The sequence below is a fragment of the Taudactylus pleione genome, unplaced genomic scaffold (genome assembly GCF_031769625.1).
Source record: "Taudactylus pleione unplaced genomic scaffold, aTauple2 ptg000214l, whole genome shotgun sequence".
NCBI lineage: Eukaryota > Metazoa > Chordata > Amphibia > Anura > Myobatrachidae > Taudactylus > Taudactylus pleione.
In genome coordinates, this window is record NW_028284616.1 from 8308667 (window position 1) to 8323319 (window position 14653).

The 14653-nt window shown below is 49.3% G+C and overlaps 1 protein-coding gene across 4 annotated transcripts in view; it reads right to left on the reverse strand.

Annotated features, from left to right (window-relative positions):
* Positions 1–14653, reverse strand: part of SLC25A42 (solute carrier family 25 member 42) — a 60533-nt gene that overhangs the window by 30912 nt on the left and 14968 nt on the right. For 2 of the 4 annotated variants that reach the window (XM_088478432.1, XM_088478433.1), the window contains exons 2-3: positions 11362–11490; positions 2842–2953 (exon numbers count right to left, since the gene is read on the reverse strand). In XM_088478432.1, the coding sequence (XP_088334558.1) occupies positions 2842–2953; positions 11362–11445 (196 nt within the window). In that variant the 5' untranslated portion in view covers positions 11446–11490. Of the gene's footprint in view, positions 1–2841; positions 2954–11361; positions 11494–14653 lie in introns of all 4 variants that reach the window. The other 2 variants (XM_088478431.1, XM_088478434.1) reach the window with 2 other exon arrangements.

Sequence of the window (14653 nt, forward strand, 5' to 3'; positions counted from 1 at the left end):
CTGATTTAAGACAAGTTTCAAGTTTTCTATCTGTAGGATCTGTAAGGAAAGAGGCTGACAGTATAGGCAACGTAGCACTCCTGACTAAGGACCTCATTCAGAGTCTCTCGCTAGCGCTGTGAGCTCGCAAGCGGCCCGATGGTTTGCGTATGCGCATGCTTCCTTCTGTGCGTGCGCAAAAAACTCTGTGCGATCGCATGCCGCTCGCTCGCCCAGCAAAAACTGCCCAGTGAAATAAGTGACAGGAGAGGCCGTTTGTGGGTGGTAACAGGGGCAGGACACTATTAACAGGGGAGTGGAGGTGGGAACGCAGGCGTGCCTGAGTGTTTCAATGCAGTTTTAGAGGCATGCATAATTAACACGCAGCGTCATAGTACATGTCACATGCCTATTTTTTATACTGAAGTCCTCGCAGTGCTTGCGGTAGGGTAAGACAACCACAAGCGCTGCAATCGCTTCCAATTGTCCTCGATGTACCAATGTTTTAATACACTTCCTAAAGATGACGTGTGCTGGTGGGCGGCTCTGCCAGTGCGATTGGGCGTACGCTGGCCACTCGCTAAGACGTGGTGGGCATGCTTATGCCTTGGCGAGCGATTGCTTCAAGTGGCGTCACTTTGACAAATTTGCATACGCTGGGGGCGAGCAATCGCATCTAGCGAGAGACTCTGAATGAGGTCCTAAATGTGTCACATGAGCATCCATAGTAGCAGGGACTTCCTACTTGGTACATTCAGTAGGTGGGAAAGGATACAGAGATGCTAATCTTTTAGTAACACGGAACCGTTTATCCGGGGTACTCCATGCTTCTTCCATAAGTTCAGTGAGCTGCTCAGACTTAGGAAACTCAGCTTTTACCACCTTCTGGTGTTTAAACACTGGAGCCTTAGGTCTAGGGGCTGGTTCATCATCCTCTAGATTTAGGATTGATTTGACCACCCTCACCAAAGAAGGGACATCCACTGTAGAAGGATGGTCCTCCTCTCCTGAGATAGACCCTAGAGAAGAACCCAGCGCATCATCTGACTCCTCCGATGATGCGTCTGAATCTACATGCTGAGCAGACTGATAAAATGATATCGTCTGCTTAGGCGCTTTAGTGGCTACCGGTCTATTCGCCTGCAACATTTGTTGAAACGCAGCAGCTGACTGAGCCGTACTCTAATTTGAGTGGGCATAAACATCCATCCAGGAAGGATGTATAGGGGGGGCAAACATAGCAGGCTGGAACTACTGTGGGTATCCCATTATGGGAGCAGTGTGGGAGTAGCCAAACGGTCCACTAGCTGCGTCATAACCTAAGACAAGGAGGACACCCAAGATGGCTCCTGTACAGGGGCTGGTAGATTGGACTGGTGAGGTGGTTCTTTATAACAAATAACACAGAAACCATCCTGCATAAAGTCCTGAGGGGACACGCCCACCAAACAGCTTTTACATGAAACTCTCAGTTTCCTGTTTACCCTTATTCTTAGACATAATAAATAAGTGCAAATGTGACTGCTCTCACAAACAATAAATGTGAAGTACAATTTTGGAAAGAAAAAAATATAGTCCCCACACACCTGAAGCAAAGGGTTGAGGAGAAATAGCAGTGATAGTTATACCCGCAGTACATGAAAATAAAGCAGTAAAGACAGTAACCACACAGCAAAAGTCACATACAATGCATATACAATATACTTGCAATGGGCCCTGAATCAACTACTCTATAACCTGGCCTCTGAAGAGTGGTATACAGGGAGACTAGACCCAAAACCTCCTGAGACCCGCAGCTTCAACACAACAATGATAGTGGTCACTGGGCGTCTCATATATAGAGGACGGTAGGAGGAGCAACCCAAATGCGGGAAAACCTCAGCTGGATCAGCGTCTGGGCTGGGGGAGGGGCTGCCGGGGACAGCCTACCTCCCCTATGCTGTATTAACCCCACCGGGCGCGCTGGTATTATAACATGGCCACCGCCTCTGTACCTGATGCCAGACTGACTTGCCCCGTGGTCTAGTGAGGGTGCGGTCGCCCCACTACAGCAACCTCCAGCAGCCGGAGGTACGGACTGCCAAGTGGCTCGCCGCGGGCGGTGAACCACCTTACCTGTGTACCCGTGCTTGCGGCTGCCGTCATGGGTCCCAGCATTGCCGCAAGTCAAGCTCTGCTGGTGCCCGCCAAAATCACCAGTCCGGTTACTGGTGTTTCTGCGCCGGTGGAGCAGCAGCACAGGCGTCCTTTAGCACGCCTAGTGCTGTTTGCCCTGAAGTTAAAATAAATAAAATAAGACATAAAATAAAAAGCTTGGGACTGCCTGAGCAGTCCCCCTGTTATAAAGGTGCGTCTGAATCCTGCTGCACCAGACGAAAAACTGAATGTCTGTGGCCTTAGGTGGGGTATATGTGGAGAGGACTGGGAGCTAAAAGCTTAATCGTTTGGTGCCTGGATCACTCCAACCACATTTCCCCATGGAATCCCATGTGGACCCCGAAAAAGAAAATGGGTTTAACGTATTGGGTGTTTTTTTGGGGGCCGTATGGATGCGACAAGTGTTTTAACATCGCACATGGCTGGCGCAGGTGTTTTTCTCTCCTGGTCTGAGATGGAAAAAACTTTTTGCCTGTTTCAGTCTATCCTATTATCGGGGATGAGATAATATCGGCGAAAAAAATCAGCCGATATTATCGCTGCTAATTGAATACGTCCCTAAAAATATTCAAGCAGGTTAGGTTCAGTAGAAAGTGTTCAAACTTCTGTAACCTGGTTTATGTTAATGTCCAGGACTATCCGCTGGTTGGGTAGTTCTGCACAAATGGAATTGTCCTATTTTCCATGGGCTACAGTGATAGTTACCTTGGAATATGATTTTGGTTCTATCCAGTGGAGCAACTGCTGTCTTGGCCACAGCTCCAGCTAGAGCTCCAGATATCAAGGAGTTGAGAACTACTTTGTCATTTCTCTTTCCCTAAAAAAAAGCATGTAGTGTGTTACAATAGCAGTATGCTTCCCTTGTGAAACCCAGCATTTAACCCTATTCATCAACACCAGTCATACTTTATCTACACTGCTCACCATTCACATAACATTTAGCTGCACCGTTCATCTAACACACCCTAATGCTGGGTACACACTGACACATATAGCACCAATTCCATTGAACTGGAGATATATCTGTAGTGCATCGGCGGGTGTGTACAGACGTCGTTCCCAGACATTCCCACCACGGCCCTGTGTGGAGTTTGTATATTCTCCCTGTGCCTGCGTGTGTTTCCTCCGGGTACTCAGGTTTCCTCCCACACTCCAAAAATATACTGGTAGGTTAATTCTCTCCAAACATATATTAACCCTAGTGTGTATGTGTGCATGTGATAGCGAACATAGATTGTGAGCTCCACTGGGGCAGGGACTGAAGTGAATGGCCAAATATTCTCTTTGTAAAGTGCTGCGGAATATGTGTGCGCTATATAAATAACTGGTAATAATAATAATATCGCATCTGCCCTGCAGCACAGCCAATGTCGATATATCTTGCGTCTGGCTGTAAGTACGGGTGAGCCGCCGTCCGCCTGTACACTTGCCGCATGGACCCGCCGGTGACTGACATCTCAGACAAACAATTAGTAAGTGTGTATGCAATTACCAATCGTTAAATAAGTCAGCCAGGTGTGTACCCAGCATAAGGCCTTACCATTCATTTCACCTTTATACCCCGGTTTCTGTAAAAAGGAATTACCAACTAGGTGTCTTCAACCTTTGGCCCTCCAGCTGCTGTGGAACTACAGATCCCAGGATGCCCTGCCAGTTTTAGCATGTTGTTATATCAATATGGTGGCAGGGCACGCTGGGATGTGTAGTTCCACAGCAGCTGGAGGGCCAAAAGTTGAAGACCCGTCCTAGGCAAAACATTGTTTTTCCCCAGGGCTCCAACTAGATGCACCATAATAAAATATTTTACTATGTGGTAGTACAGGTTTACTTTCCACTGTCAATTCTTCCTTTCTTTAAAACTCGCCCTTTAAACAGTCCAAAAAATACCGTTATGCACACATTCGCTAGTTGCTGTATGTGTAAAAAATTGGCAAAGCAATACAATTAATAAAGAATCTTGCATTTGCATAAAAGTTGAGTTCACAATAGGATGGCCATCGCCGAATAATAATCATCAACGGTTTATGACCGATTCTGAATGTTTTTACCATCGATGAGGGAGAACAAGATGGTTTCCCTCCATCGATGGAATAGCATAAACATATAGTTTTTTTTTTCTTACATGGTGTCGGGACACGGAGCATAGCTCCCCCCGACACCAGCAAAGCCATGTCACCCCGGTTCTGATTGGTTCACAGGCCAGTCAGTCATAGAACAGGGATGACCATTGATGGCCATCCATTGTATAGTTGGTTACCATCGATGGCCACTTGCTATTTTACCATCGATGGTAACCATACCGATGGCCATCCCTAGTTCACAATGCTGACTGGTGACCATTGAGAACTCACATCAGCTCCAATCTTTATTATTGCACATTTATACATCTTCGACCTGTTGTTCAAGTTAGTTTAAGTAATGAAATCAGCAATATCCCATATGGAAGCATATTTATCACATCACCATTTTTAATGAGGTTCTGATGTGGTAATAACATCTAAATATACAATTAATTTTTGCAGAAATTTGTCAAATTTATCTTGCCAGGACACCGTTTTCTATGAAGACCGTCCCGTCAAATAGTTGGAAGCATAATTAAAGCTACCGTGCATGCGTCAGTATGGGCTGGCAGGAAGGGGGGGGGGATTGAAGGACTGCAGAAGAAATCTCTGATATTTGCTGATAGATGCTTACATGTGTGTCTATCCCCTGAAAATGGCTGTTTTCTGGAGACTTTCCACAAAATGATGTTTTGCATTTATGATACGTGCAGTCTGAGAGCCAGCTATCCCTGAATACTTTTCAGAAGATGGTAGAAGGTATGTGCTTTACTGCTGTGAATCTATGATCTAGAATGGACAAGCCCTGCTATATAAAATAAAAATATGAGATATGGTAAGAACTTACCGTTGTTATCTCTATTTCTACGAAGTCCATAGGGTTCCACAGGATACCTTGGGTATAGGTGTGACGTCAGTCATCGGGCACCATACAGTTAAGCTTTCAGCCTCCCAGAATGCACTAGGGTCCCCCTCCTATACCCTGCCCCCGAGCCAAGGCACCTCAGTTAGTTACCAAGCCATAGGCCGGAGGAGGAGAAGGAAGAGAAAGAAGATCTGGATACACGCAAGAATCACACTCTCACCAGAGGGAGACGGAAAAACCGGTGACCAGAACAAAGCCCATCTGCAGCACAGGTGCGACAGGGCGGGAGTCCTGTGGAACCCTATGGACTTCGTAGAAATAGAGATAACAGAGGTAAGTTCTTACCATATCTCATATTTTCTACTTCAGGGTCCATAGGGTATCCACAGGATACCTTGGGGATGTCCCAAAGCAGTATCCTTTAAGGGTGGGGATGCTCCTGTGCTGAAAGGAGAATCCGCCGCCCGAAGGAAGCATCCTGAGAGGCGAAGGTGTCAAACCTGTAATACCTCACGAAGGTATGGACAGAGGACCACGTAGCAGCCTTGCAGATCTGGACTGCAGAGGCACCACGTCGAGCTGCCCACGAAGGACCCACAGACCTAGTGGAATGAGCCTTCACAGAAGGAGGAACCGGCAGACCTTCATGAAGATAAGCTTCAGAAATAGCCATACGGATCCAGGCTGCCAAAGTTTGCTTTGAAGCAGGCCAACACTTTTTACGGAAGCCATAGAGGACGAACAAGGCGTCCGACTTCCTAAACGAAGAAGTGCGGTCAACATAAGTCCTTAAGGCCCACACAACATCCAAAGTGGCCTCACCCACTGAAAGACCAGGTGAGTTAAAGGCCAGAACAACTATTTCCTCGTTAACATGAAACTGGGAAACAACTTTGGGAAGAAATTCAAGCCGAGTGCGGAGCACTGCCCTGTTCCCATGAAAAATCAAGAAAGGGGGTCTACAAGAAAGAGCCCCTAAATCAGAAACACGTCTGGCCGAAGCTATGGCCAGAAGGAAAACAGTCTTAGCTGTTAGCCATTTAAGATCCACTGAGCCCAATGGTTCAAACGGCGGTCCCTGGAGAGCGCTCAGGACCACAGCCAAATCCCAAGGCGCCACAGGTGGAACAAAGGGCAGCTGAATGCGGAGAACACCTTGCATAAAGGTGCGCACATCCGGGATTGTAGCAATCCTACGGTGAAACCAGACAGACAGGGCCGAAACCTGTACTTTCAAAGAAGCAAGGCGAAGCCCATGATCTAGTCCCGCTTGTAGGAAGGCGAGTATCCGAGACAGACAAAACTCCCGCAGTGCATAACCTCTCGGTCGACACCACTGGAAGAACGTATGCCACACGCGATGGTATATCCTCGCTGAAGACGGTTTCCGAGCTCGTAACATTGTACGCACTACAGAGCTGGAAAACCCCCTGGACCTCAACATGGCTGTCTCAACAGCCACGCCGTCAAAGACAGCCGAGTCAGGTCCGGGTGAAGACAAGGACCCTGCGACAGAAGGTCCAGTCGTAGCGGCAACCGCAGAGGACTGTCCACGGACAGACCCTGAAGGTCTGAGAACCAGTGCCGTCTGGGCCACGCGGGAGCTATCAACAGGAGCGTCCCTCCTTCCTGTTTGAATTTCCGGATTACCCGTGGAAGAAGGGAAACCGGAGGAAACAGGTAAGCGAACCGGAACGTCCACCGGACGGACAGAGCATCCACCAGAGACGCCTCTTCGTCTCTTGTGCGAGACCCGTACACCGCCAACTTGTTGTTGTGCCGGGACGCCATGAGGTCGATCTCTGGAAGACCCCACTTGTCCACCAGCAGTTGAAAAACGTCCGGGTGCAGGGACCATTCCCTCGGATGAACGTCCTGGCGACTTTGAAAGTCTGCCTCCCAATTTAGCACTCCCGGGATGAAGACAGCTGATATGGCCGGCAGATTGCGCTCCGCCCATACCAGGATCCGAGACACCTCTACGAGAGCCGCCCGACTTCGGGTTCCTCCTTGCCGGTTTATGTAGGCCACGGTGGTAGCGTTGTCCGACTGGACCTGCACTGGGCAACCCTGGAGTACCCGATGTGCCTGCTGGAGAGCAATGAGGACCGCACGGAGTTCCAAGATATTTATTGGAAGTTCCGCTTCTGTCGGAGTCCACCTGCCCTGGAACAAGTGTGGACCCAAAACTGCTCCCCAGCCCCGAAGACTGGCGTCCGTTGTCAACAGGACCCAATTTGGTACCCAGAACGAACGTCCCTTGCTGAGATGGGTCGTCTGCAACCACCAGGCAAGGGACAGGCGAACCTCCGGGGTAAGCACTATCGTCTGGGACTTTAGAGACTGAGGCAGCCCGTTCCACTTGGACAGGATCAGGTGCTGCAGAGGTCTGGAGTGAAACTGGGCATATTCCACCATGTCGAACACCGACACCATGGAGCCCGGTAACCTCATCGCCGAGTGTAGAGACACCCGGCGGCTGTGCAGACAACTGCGCACCCTCGACTGTAAAGCAGAGATCTTTTCCCCCGTCACAAAGATCCTTTGCTGTCCCGAGTCCAATAAGGCTCCGAGGTGCAGAATCCGCCGAGACGGGATTAGAGTGAACTTCTGCCAGTTTATTAACCAGCCGTGCCGTTGCAGTAGCGCAATGGTCTGGTCCAAGTGGCGCAGAAGGAGCTTCGGAGATCCTGCCACTAATAAAAGGTCGTCCAAGTACGGCAACATGCGGACTCCCTGCAGCCGCAGAGAAGCCGCCATGACCGCCATCACCTTGGTGAACACACGCAGTGCTGTCGCCAGGCCAAAAGGCAACGCCCGAAACTGAAAGTGGTCGCTGCGGATTGCAAACCTGAGGAACTGTTGATGGCGCAAAAGAATAAGGACATGCAGGTAAGCATCCTGTATGTCCAATGACACCATGTAGTCCCCAGGTTCCAGCGCCAGAATGATGGACCGTAGGGTCTCCATCCGAAACTTCGGCACCCACAAAGACTTGTTGAGAGTTTTGAGGTTGAGAATCGGACGATACGACCCATTGGGTTTCTGCACCAAAAAGAGATTGGAATAGAAACCCTGGCCCCTCTGGGAGAATGGAACAGGCACTATAACTCCAGCCTGGAGCATAGTGTGCAAGACCTTCCGCAGCTCCGTGGCCTTGTTCCGGTCTGATGGTAGACCCGTGGTGAAAAATCGAGCCGGGGGTCTGTGCCAGAAAGAGAGGGCGTACCCGTGGGAGACCACATCGAGAACCCAAGTGTCTGTCGTGGTGACCGACCAACACTGAGCGAACTGCAGCAGGCGGCCTCCCACTTTGGGATTCCCCAAAGGGAGGCCCGGACCATCAGGCCGTAGGCTTGTCATCTGGCTTAGGGGCCGGACGTCTGGTACTCCATGCCTGCTTCCGGGGCTTGGCCGATTTCTTGGGACCAGCCTGTCGGGGAAAAGACTGTGGTTTGGGCCTGCCCTGGGCCCTATAAGACCGAAAAGGACGATGGTCCTGAACCAGAAGGAGCAGCGGCCGACGGGAGACATGCCGATTTGGCTGCCGCCAGCGTGGCCACAATCTTGTCCACATCTGGACCGAAGAGAACCTCCGTTAAAGGGCAACGCCTCCAAACCCTTTTTGGAATCAGCGTCCGCCTTCCAGGATCGCAACCACAAGGTGCGACGAGCAGCCACCGCTGCTGAAGAAATTCGAGACACCAGGGTACTAATGTCTAAGGCCGCCTCGTTGATATAAGTGGCCGAATCACGGAGATTACCAATCAACTCCGCCTGATCGGCCGGACAGTCGGAATCAAAAGACGCCTCTAATGAATCCGCCCAGCGCTCCATTGCTCTGGCAACCCAGCAAATGGCCATAGCCGGCCGACCTGCCCCCCCCCCCCTGCAAGGGAATAAGCGGACTTCAGGCAGATCTCCACCTTGCGGTCCGTAGCATCCTTAAGGGAGGACATGGATGGCATCGGTAACGTGGCACTACGGACAAGACGGGTTACGTGAGAATCCACCTGTGGAGGGGATTCCCACTTAGCAAAATAATTATCCGCGAACGGATAAGCCACCGCCAGGCGCCTCTGCGGCTGGTATCGCTTGCCAGGCTGTTTCCACGCCTCCTCTAAATGGTCCACTAACTGACCCGAAAGAGGAAAGACTGTGGCGTCACCCTTCACATCCTTAAAAAAGGCATACTTGGATTTAGCAGCTGGGGGAACTTCGTCCTCAATCACCAAGGCTGCCCGAATAAGTCCAGGAATATACACCTTGGACCTAGCGTCAGCGTCCTTAGTATGGAGAGGTTCCTGATCGTAAGGATCCAGAATCTCCCCATCATCAGACGTCCCTTCGTCATCCTCATAAGGAGCCGACAGAGACGCCACCGGCCATTTATGTGGCCGCATCACAGCCTCCCCCTGCAACACATCCGACAAGTGCTGTACAGAACTCGTCAGGGAGTTAACCCACGCCGGCTCCTGAGAAACCGGGAGAGGGGAAATAGGGAGACTGCGGGGTACCACCAATTGTCTTGGGAAACCCTGCATGGGTGACGACACCACTGACTGCTGGGACAAACCCATCTGCGTAAACGCGGGCTGCGGAGCTAACTGGCCCACTAAGGTTGTAAGCGCCTGAGCGAAACAAGCCCAGGGCGGCTCCTGTACCGGTGCTGTAACCGTAATAGGCCGCGCCATTGACAAACACTGCCGGCAGAGGCCCTCCGTGCTACCCTCCCCCTCCGCTAAAGGTACTTTACACGTAGTACACTGTAGCCGGAGAGGAAAATCACTTTCAGACATGATGGTACCAAGTATGTGACCCCTCTCACCAATTGTATTTTAAAGAGGCGAGAGACCACCCTGCAGCACCGCACCGCAAGGGCTTAGCAGAAAGAACAGGGACAGTAATAAAGCTGACAGTCAGAATCGATACAGGCAGCAGCGCTAGCACAGTCACATACAATGCAAAGAAAATCAATTCCTGCACTAACCAGCGCTGATCACTCAACTACGCAGACACAGAGTCTGGTAGGACACAGCGCTGCATACACAGACCTGACCACAGCGGAGGAGAGGTATGCGGGGGGACCCAGACTACGATGCCTCCGTCCAGGCTTCCAGCAGCGTTCACCATGCGTTCAGGAAGATGGCCGCCGAGGAGCAGAGAGGAGGCTGGCCTGGGGGAGGAGCGCTGCCACAGGACCAGTCGGCAGTGTGCAGAGAGGGCTGTGTGCAGCGGGGGAGGCGCCGGCTGTGAGACAGGGAAGGCGCGCTCCCCTGGCATGCATTTAACCCCCGGAACGCCGCAGCGCTACCGCTCTGCTGCTGTCCGCTGTCCCAGGGGGGTAGTGGAAGCGCAGGTTACATACCTGGCTCCATGCTGCAGCCAGTCCCCAGGGAGCCCCCTGCCTGGGGACTCTGGACCATGTAACAGCGGGGACCCACCGCGGGACCCCGCTGCTTACCTTGCTGTCCCCCTTGATTCCGGCCATGGTCCGGAACATCTGGGGTCACTGCTAGCTGTGACCCCAGATGCTCACCAGCATCCCCGGATCGGTACCGGCGTTCTGGTACCGGCGGGGGTGTAGGGAAGACAGCATGGACGTCAGTACTGACTGTCCATGCTGTACATCCAGATGTGCAGCCACAGCTGCATGCAGGAAAACTTCAGGGGCTCTTCTTAGCCCCCACTCCAACAGGTGCACCCGACTCCGGCCGGGCACCAAACTAAACTGAGGTGCCTTGGCTCGGGGGCGGGGTATAGGAGGGGGACCCTAGTGCATCCTGGGAGGCTGAAAGCTTAACTCTGTGGTGCCCGATGACTGACGTCACACCTATACCCAAGGTATCCTGTGGATACCCTATGGACCCTGAAGTAGAAATTAGTATTTTTCAACTATTATTAAATCTAAATTCAAATATACACAACATGTTGTTAGATGCTAAACCACATAATCATATTCCTATATATGAAGGCTTAAGCTGGGTACACACTATGCGATCCATTGAATGACCTATCAGATTGGAACAATAGATCGCGTGGATCTGCAATTGTGTACTGACTATCTGTGTGCTCCCAGCCGCATGCTGCACAGTTAACCGGACGATATAGCATGCAGCTCTGTTGCAGGCAATGAAGGACGGAATGAGCGTTCATTCCATCATTCATTACATCGCTCAATATGTATCTGCGGTACAATATGTCGGCCCATCGGGCAGACAAAATGTCCTGGAACACATCGGTGAGTGTGTACCCAGCTCTACATCCTCACATTCTTCTTAAGTCATGCATATCCCTTACCTCTGACACCACAGCAGAGGGCAGTACAGTGTGTGCGCCATTCTTGTTCAGATCCACTTGGTTTTCCTTAATACCATTCTCCATACCACGATTCTTCTCCAAATAAAAGAAATAACCTTTTTAAGACTCCTACTGAGTAAGGAATATAGAACAGAGGCACAAAGAAGGACATTTATGAAAAGCGCTTTATAGGTAACTACAGAAAATGTGGTGCAACCAATCAAGTTATAGCTACATTTTTCTGGTTAGAAAACAAAAGTAAATGTCTGATTGGCTGCTGCAACTTTTTTATTTTTAATATTATGACACAATCTTCACTATCACCCCATGTAAGCATGTTTTGCTCTGGTCTCCACCTCACCTCTCCTCATTAGATTGCAAACTCTCATGAGCAGGGCCCCTCTCTCCTTGTATCTTCATGTCTGCTTCCACCTCATCCACATGTCTGCCTGTATTATGGCTATTGCATGATTATGCACTTTATGCACCTGTTTTGCACCTTACCCATTACATCTTATGTATTATACTGAACTTTTTGTTATTATCACATTTATTTTCCTAGAATGTTTTCCATTTTTTTGGACTGCTGTGATTTAGGCCAGGGATGGGGAACCTCAGGCCGTATAAGGCTCACAGAATCATTTGGTCTGACCTCTGAGCTTTTTTCTGTTAGCCTCATCTGGCCAGCAGGGTGTCTAGAATGGCACCCTGCAGCCAGAGTCTATGCAGCAGTGCCACCTGGAGCGTCCTAAGGACGCTTCAGACGGTCACACTGCTGCCCTTACAGCTCCCGTAATTACCGGCGATTGTGGCCCTGCCCTCGTGTGACGTCACACGAAGGACCTGTACAAGGCTCGCAAATAATGTTATATATACATCAATAAGGCCCTCGGCAAAAAAAAAGGTTCCCCACCCCTGCACTATACCCTATTTCCACCAGTGCTACATTTTGTTGCTCCTCGTAAAACAGTCATCATCACAGGAATATTGACAATGTGCTGTAATGATCCCTATGTACATTTTACTTCTGGCACAAGCAAATCCTGTAAACGGAGTAATGTTTCTCCAGATCACTTTACAGCTTAGTGTCAGAGTAAGAAAAATGAAGGGGGAAGGAAAGACAACATGAATGCCATGTAGTCAACAATTTATTTTGAGATCTACTAAATCCTGGGGCCTAGTAGTACAGGTTCAAGGAGTACTTTAGCCTTATTCGATTTATTTCAAAAGAGAAGGCTTTTGCATTAGAACAGAATAAAATATATTCCAAGTCAATAAACAACATGAAATTTAGGTTAAAAAGTTACACAACTAAAGAAAACTTGGTACAGAAAGGAAGCTCTTATAAATAAATGTACTTCATAAAACAAACATTAATAATACATATATCAGGAGGCCATTGCCAAGTGTTGTCCGGCATATTCTATTGTTTGTCATTATAGGAACTGCATTTAAAAAAAAAACACTATTAAATGGAACCACTACAATAGTGTTTATGAAATTTTTAATTGCAAACACTTGGTAATAGCTATGATGATTTATTCAATAATGATTTGCTTCAGAAGGATGAATAGTGGAGTTAAATAATACTATAGCTATCCTTAAATCAAAGCCCTTCATTCCAACCTTTACATCCCTCATTAAATTAAACCCGGCACCGACACATTTTTCATGCAAATTTAGCCTATAAATTGACTAGGAACCATCATCTCATGAATATATCAGGCTTCATAATTATATCTCAGGCAGTACTTCTGGTTCCCAGCAAATCAGAAAGCTACAGGTTGGCTGCCTCCCCTGAATTTATATTACAAACTCACTTTAATGGCAGGTTTCCAACCTATCCACGGTTTAATATTTAACTCAATATTAGTCCAAACCAAATCCCACTATCTCAAATGTTAAATCTGATCCATACTTGCCTACTCTCCTGGTATGCTAAATAGAATTTCAGGGAGCTCTCCCAGGAGATTAGACTAGCCTTGGGAATATCCCGCCCTCTTCCCTAACAAAGTGGAAGGCCCAGGCACATGATAACGCTATTCATGTTGAAATGAGTCATCATAGTCCCACACACTGTAGCACAAGACATTGTCTAGAGTGGAGTGGTAGACGTGATGATGCGATTCATGAGGCCATGCCACTGTATCACCCATCTGGATATCCTGCAGGGGACATTTAGAAAGTCGCCATGTACAGTATGTTCTTACCTCGAGAAGAAATATAAAAATTTACAAATCATAAAACATAAGAATACCTTCCAATAGCATAAAGCAGGGGTATTCAACATACAGCCCATCTCAGCATGCCTTGCCAGTGTAAGCAAGCACTAATGGCAAAACTGTGGCATTGCATGCTGGGATGTGTATGAGATTCCACAGTAACTGGCCGCATGTTGAATACCCCTGGCATAGTGTCTCCTAGTCGTAACCAAATATATGGGGGACCTAAGCATCGGATGGCAAAATATACCAATGCAAATTTTATAACAAATGGACTTCCGTTGGACGGGCCTCGCCTTTTATCTGAGCTCCTCCAGTCTTCTGCCCTTTCCACGTTTTCAGGACTCTGTCCTGGGGTCCAGGATGCAGATGGAAATGCCATATTCACCATCTTTGCCTGTCTGCTCTCTATTTCCCCAGAATCTACCTCACGCTGTTGAGTGCTTGCCCCCACATTGCCATCATCTTAGGACTGTGGTCGGATCCTCTGTAGAGGCAGTCCTGCCATTTCCAACTGCTACCTGGTGACTGTGGTGTTGGGTCGAGCAGACAGTGCTGCGACCACCATCTGGCTATCTGCCTGCTCTCCAGGACCCATGTTGGACTGTGAGGTGTGCGACCCCCTGCCATCTTGGGGCCGTAATCAGATCTTCTGCTGTGGGGTCCGGAGAACCTCAGCTGCCGCATTGTGATCGAGGCGCTGTGTAGAGGTGGTTGAGAGAGCCGTGATAGCGGTCTGGGACTCCCTGTCTTCATGCTCCCCGGGATCCGCATTAGGCCGCCGAGTGCACATCCTGAAGTCATCTTGCGGCTTTGGTGTGTCATCTCCCATGTAGGTCCTGGATCCTCCTGCCACTGATTTAGTAACCAATGCCCTGGGTGGACGTCCCGGCACTTCCACCTCCATTGACTCTCTCCTTGGCTTGTGGACCCTGGACAGCCATTTCCATCCAGGATGTGATGTTCCAATGTTCAATGTCCTGCCAGGTACTTTCTATTATTATGTTGATACCCATCTGGAGGGGCTAACAGGATGCCCTGCTGTGCTGCTTGTGCCAACCATCTTTGGC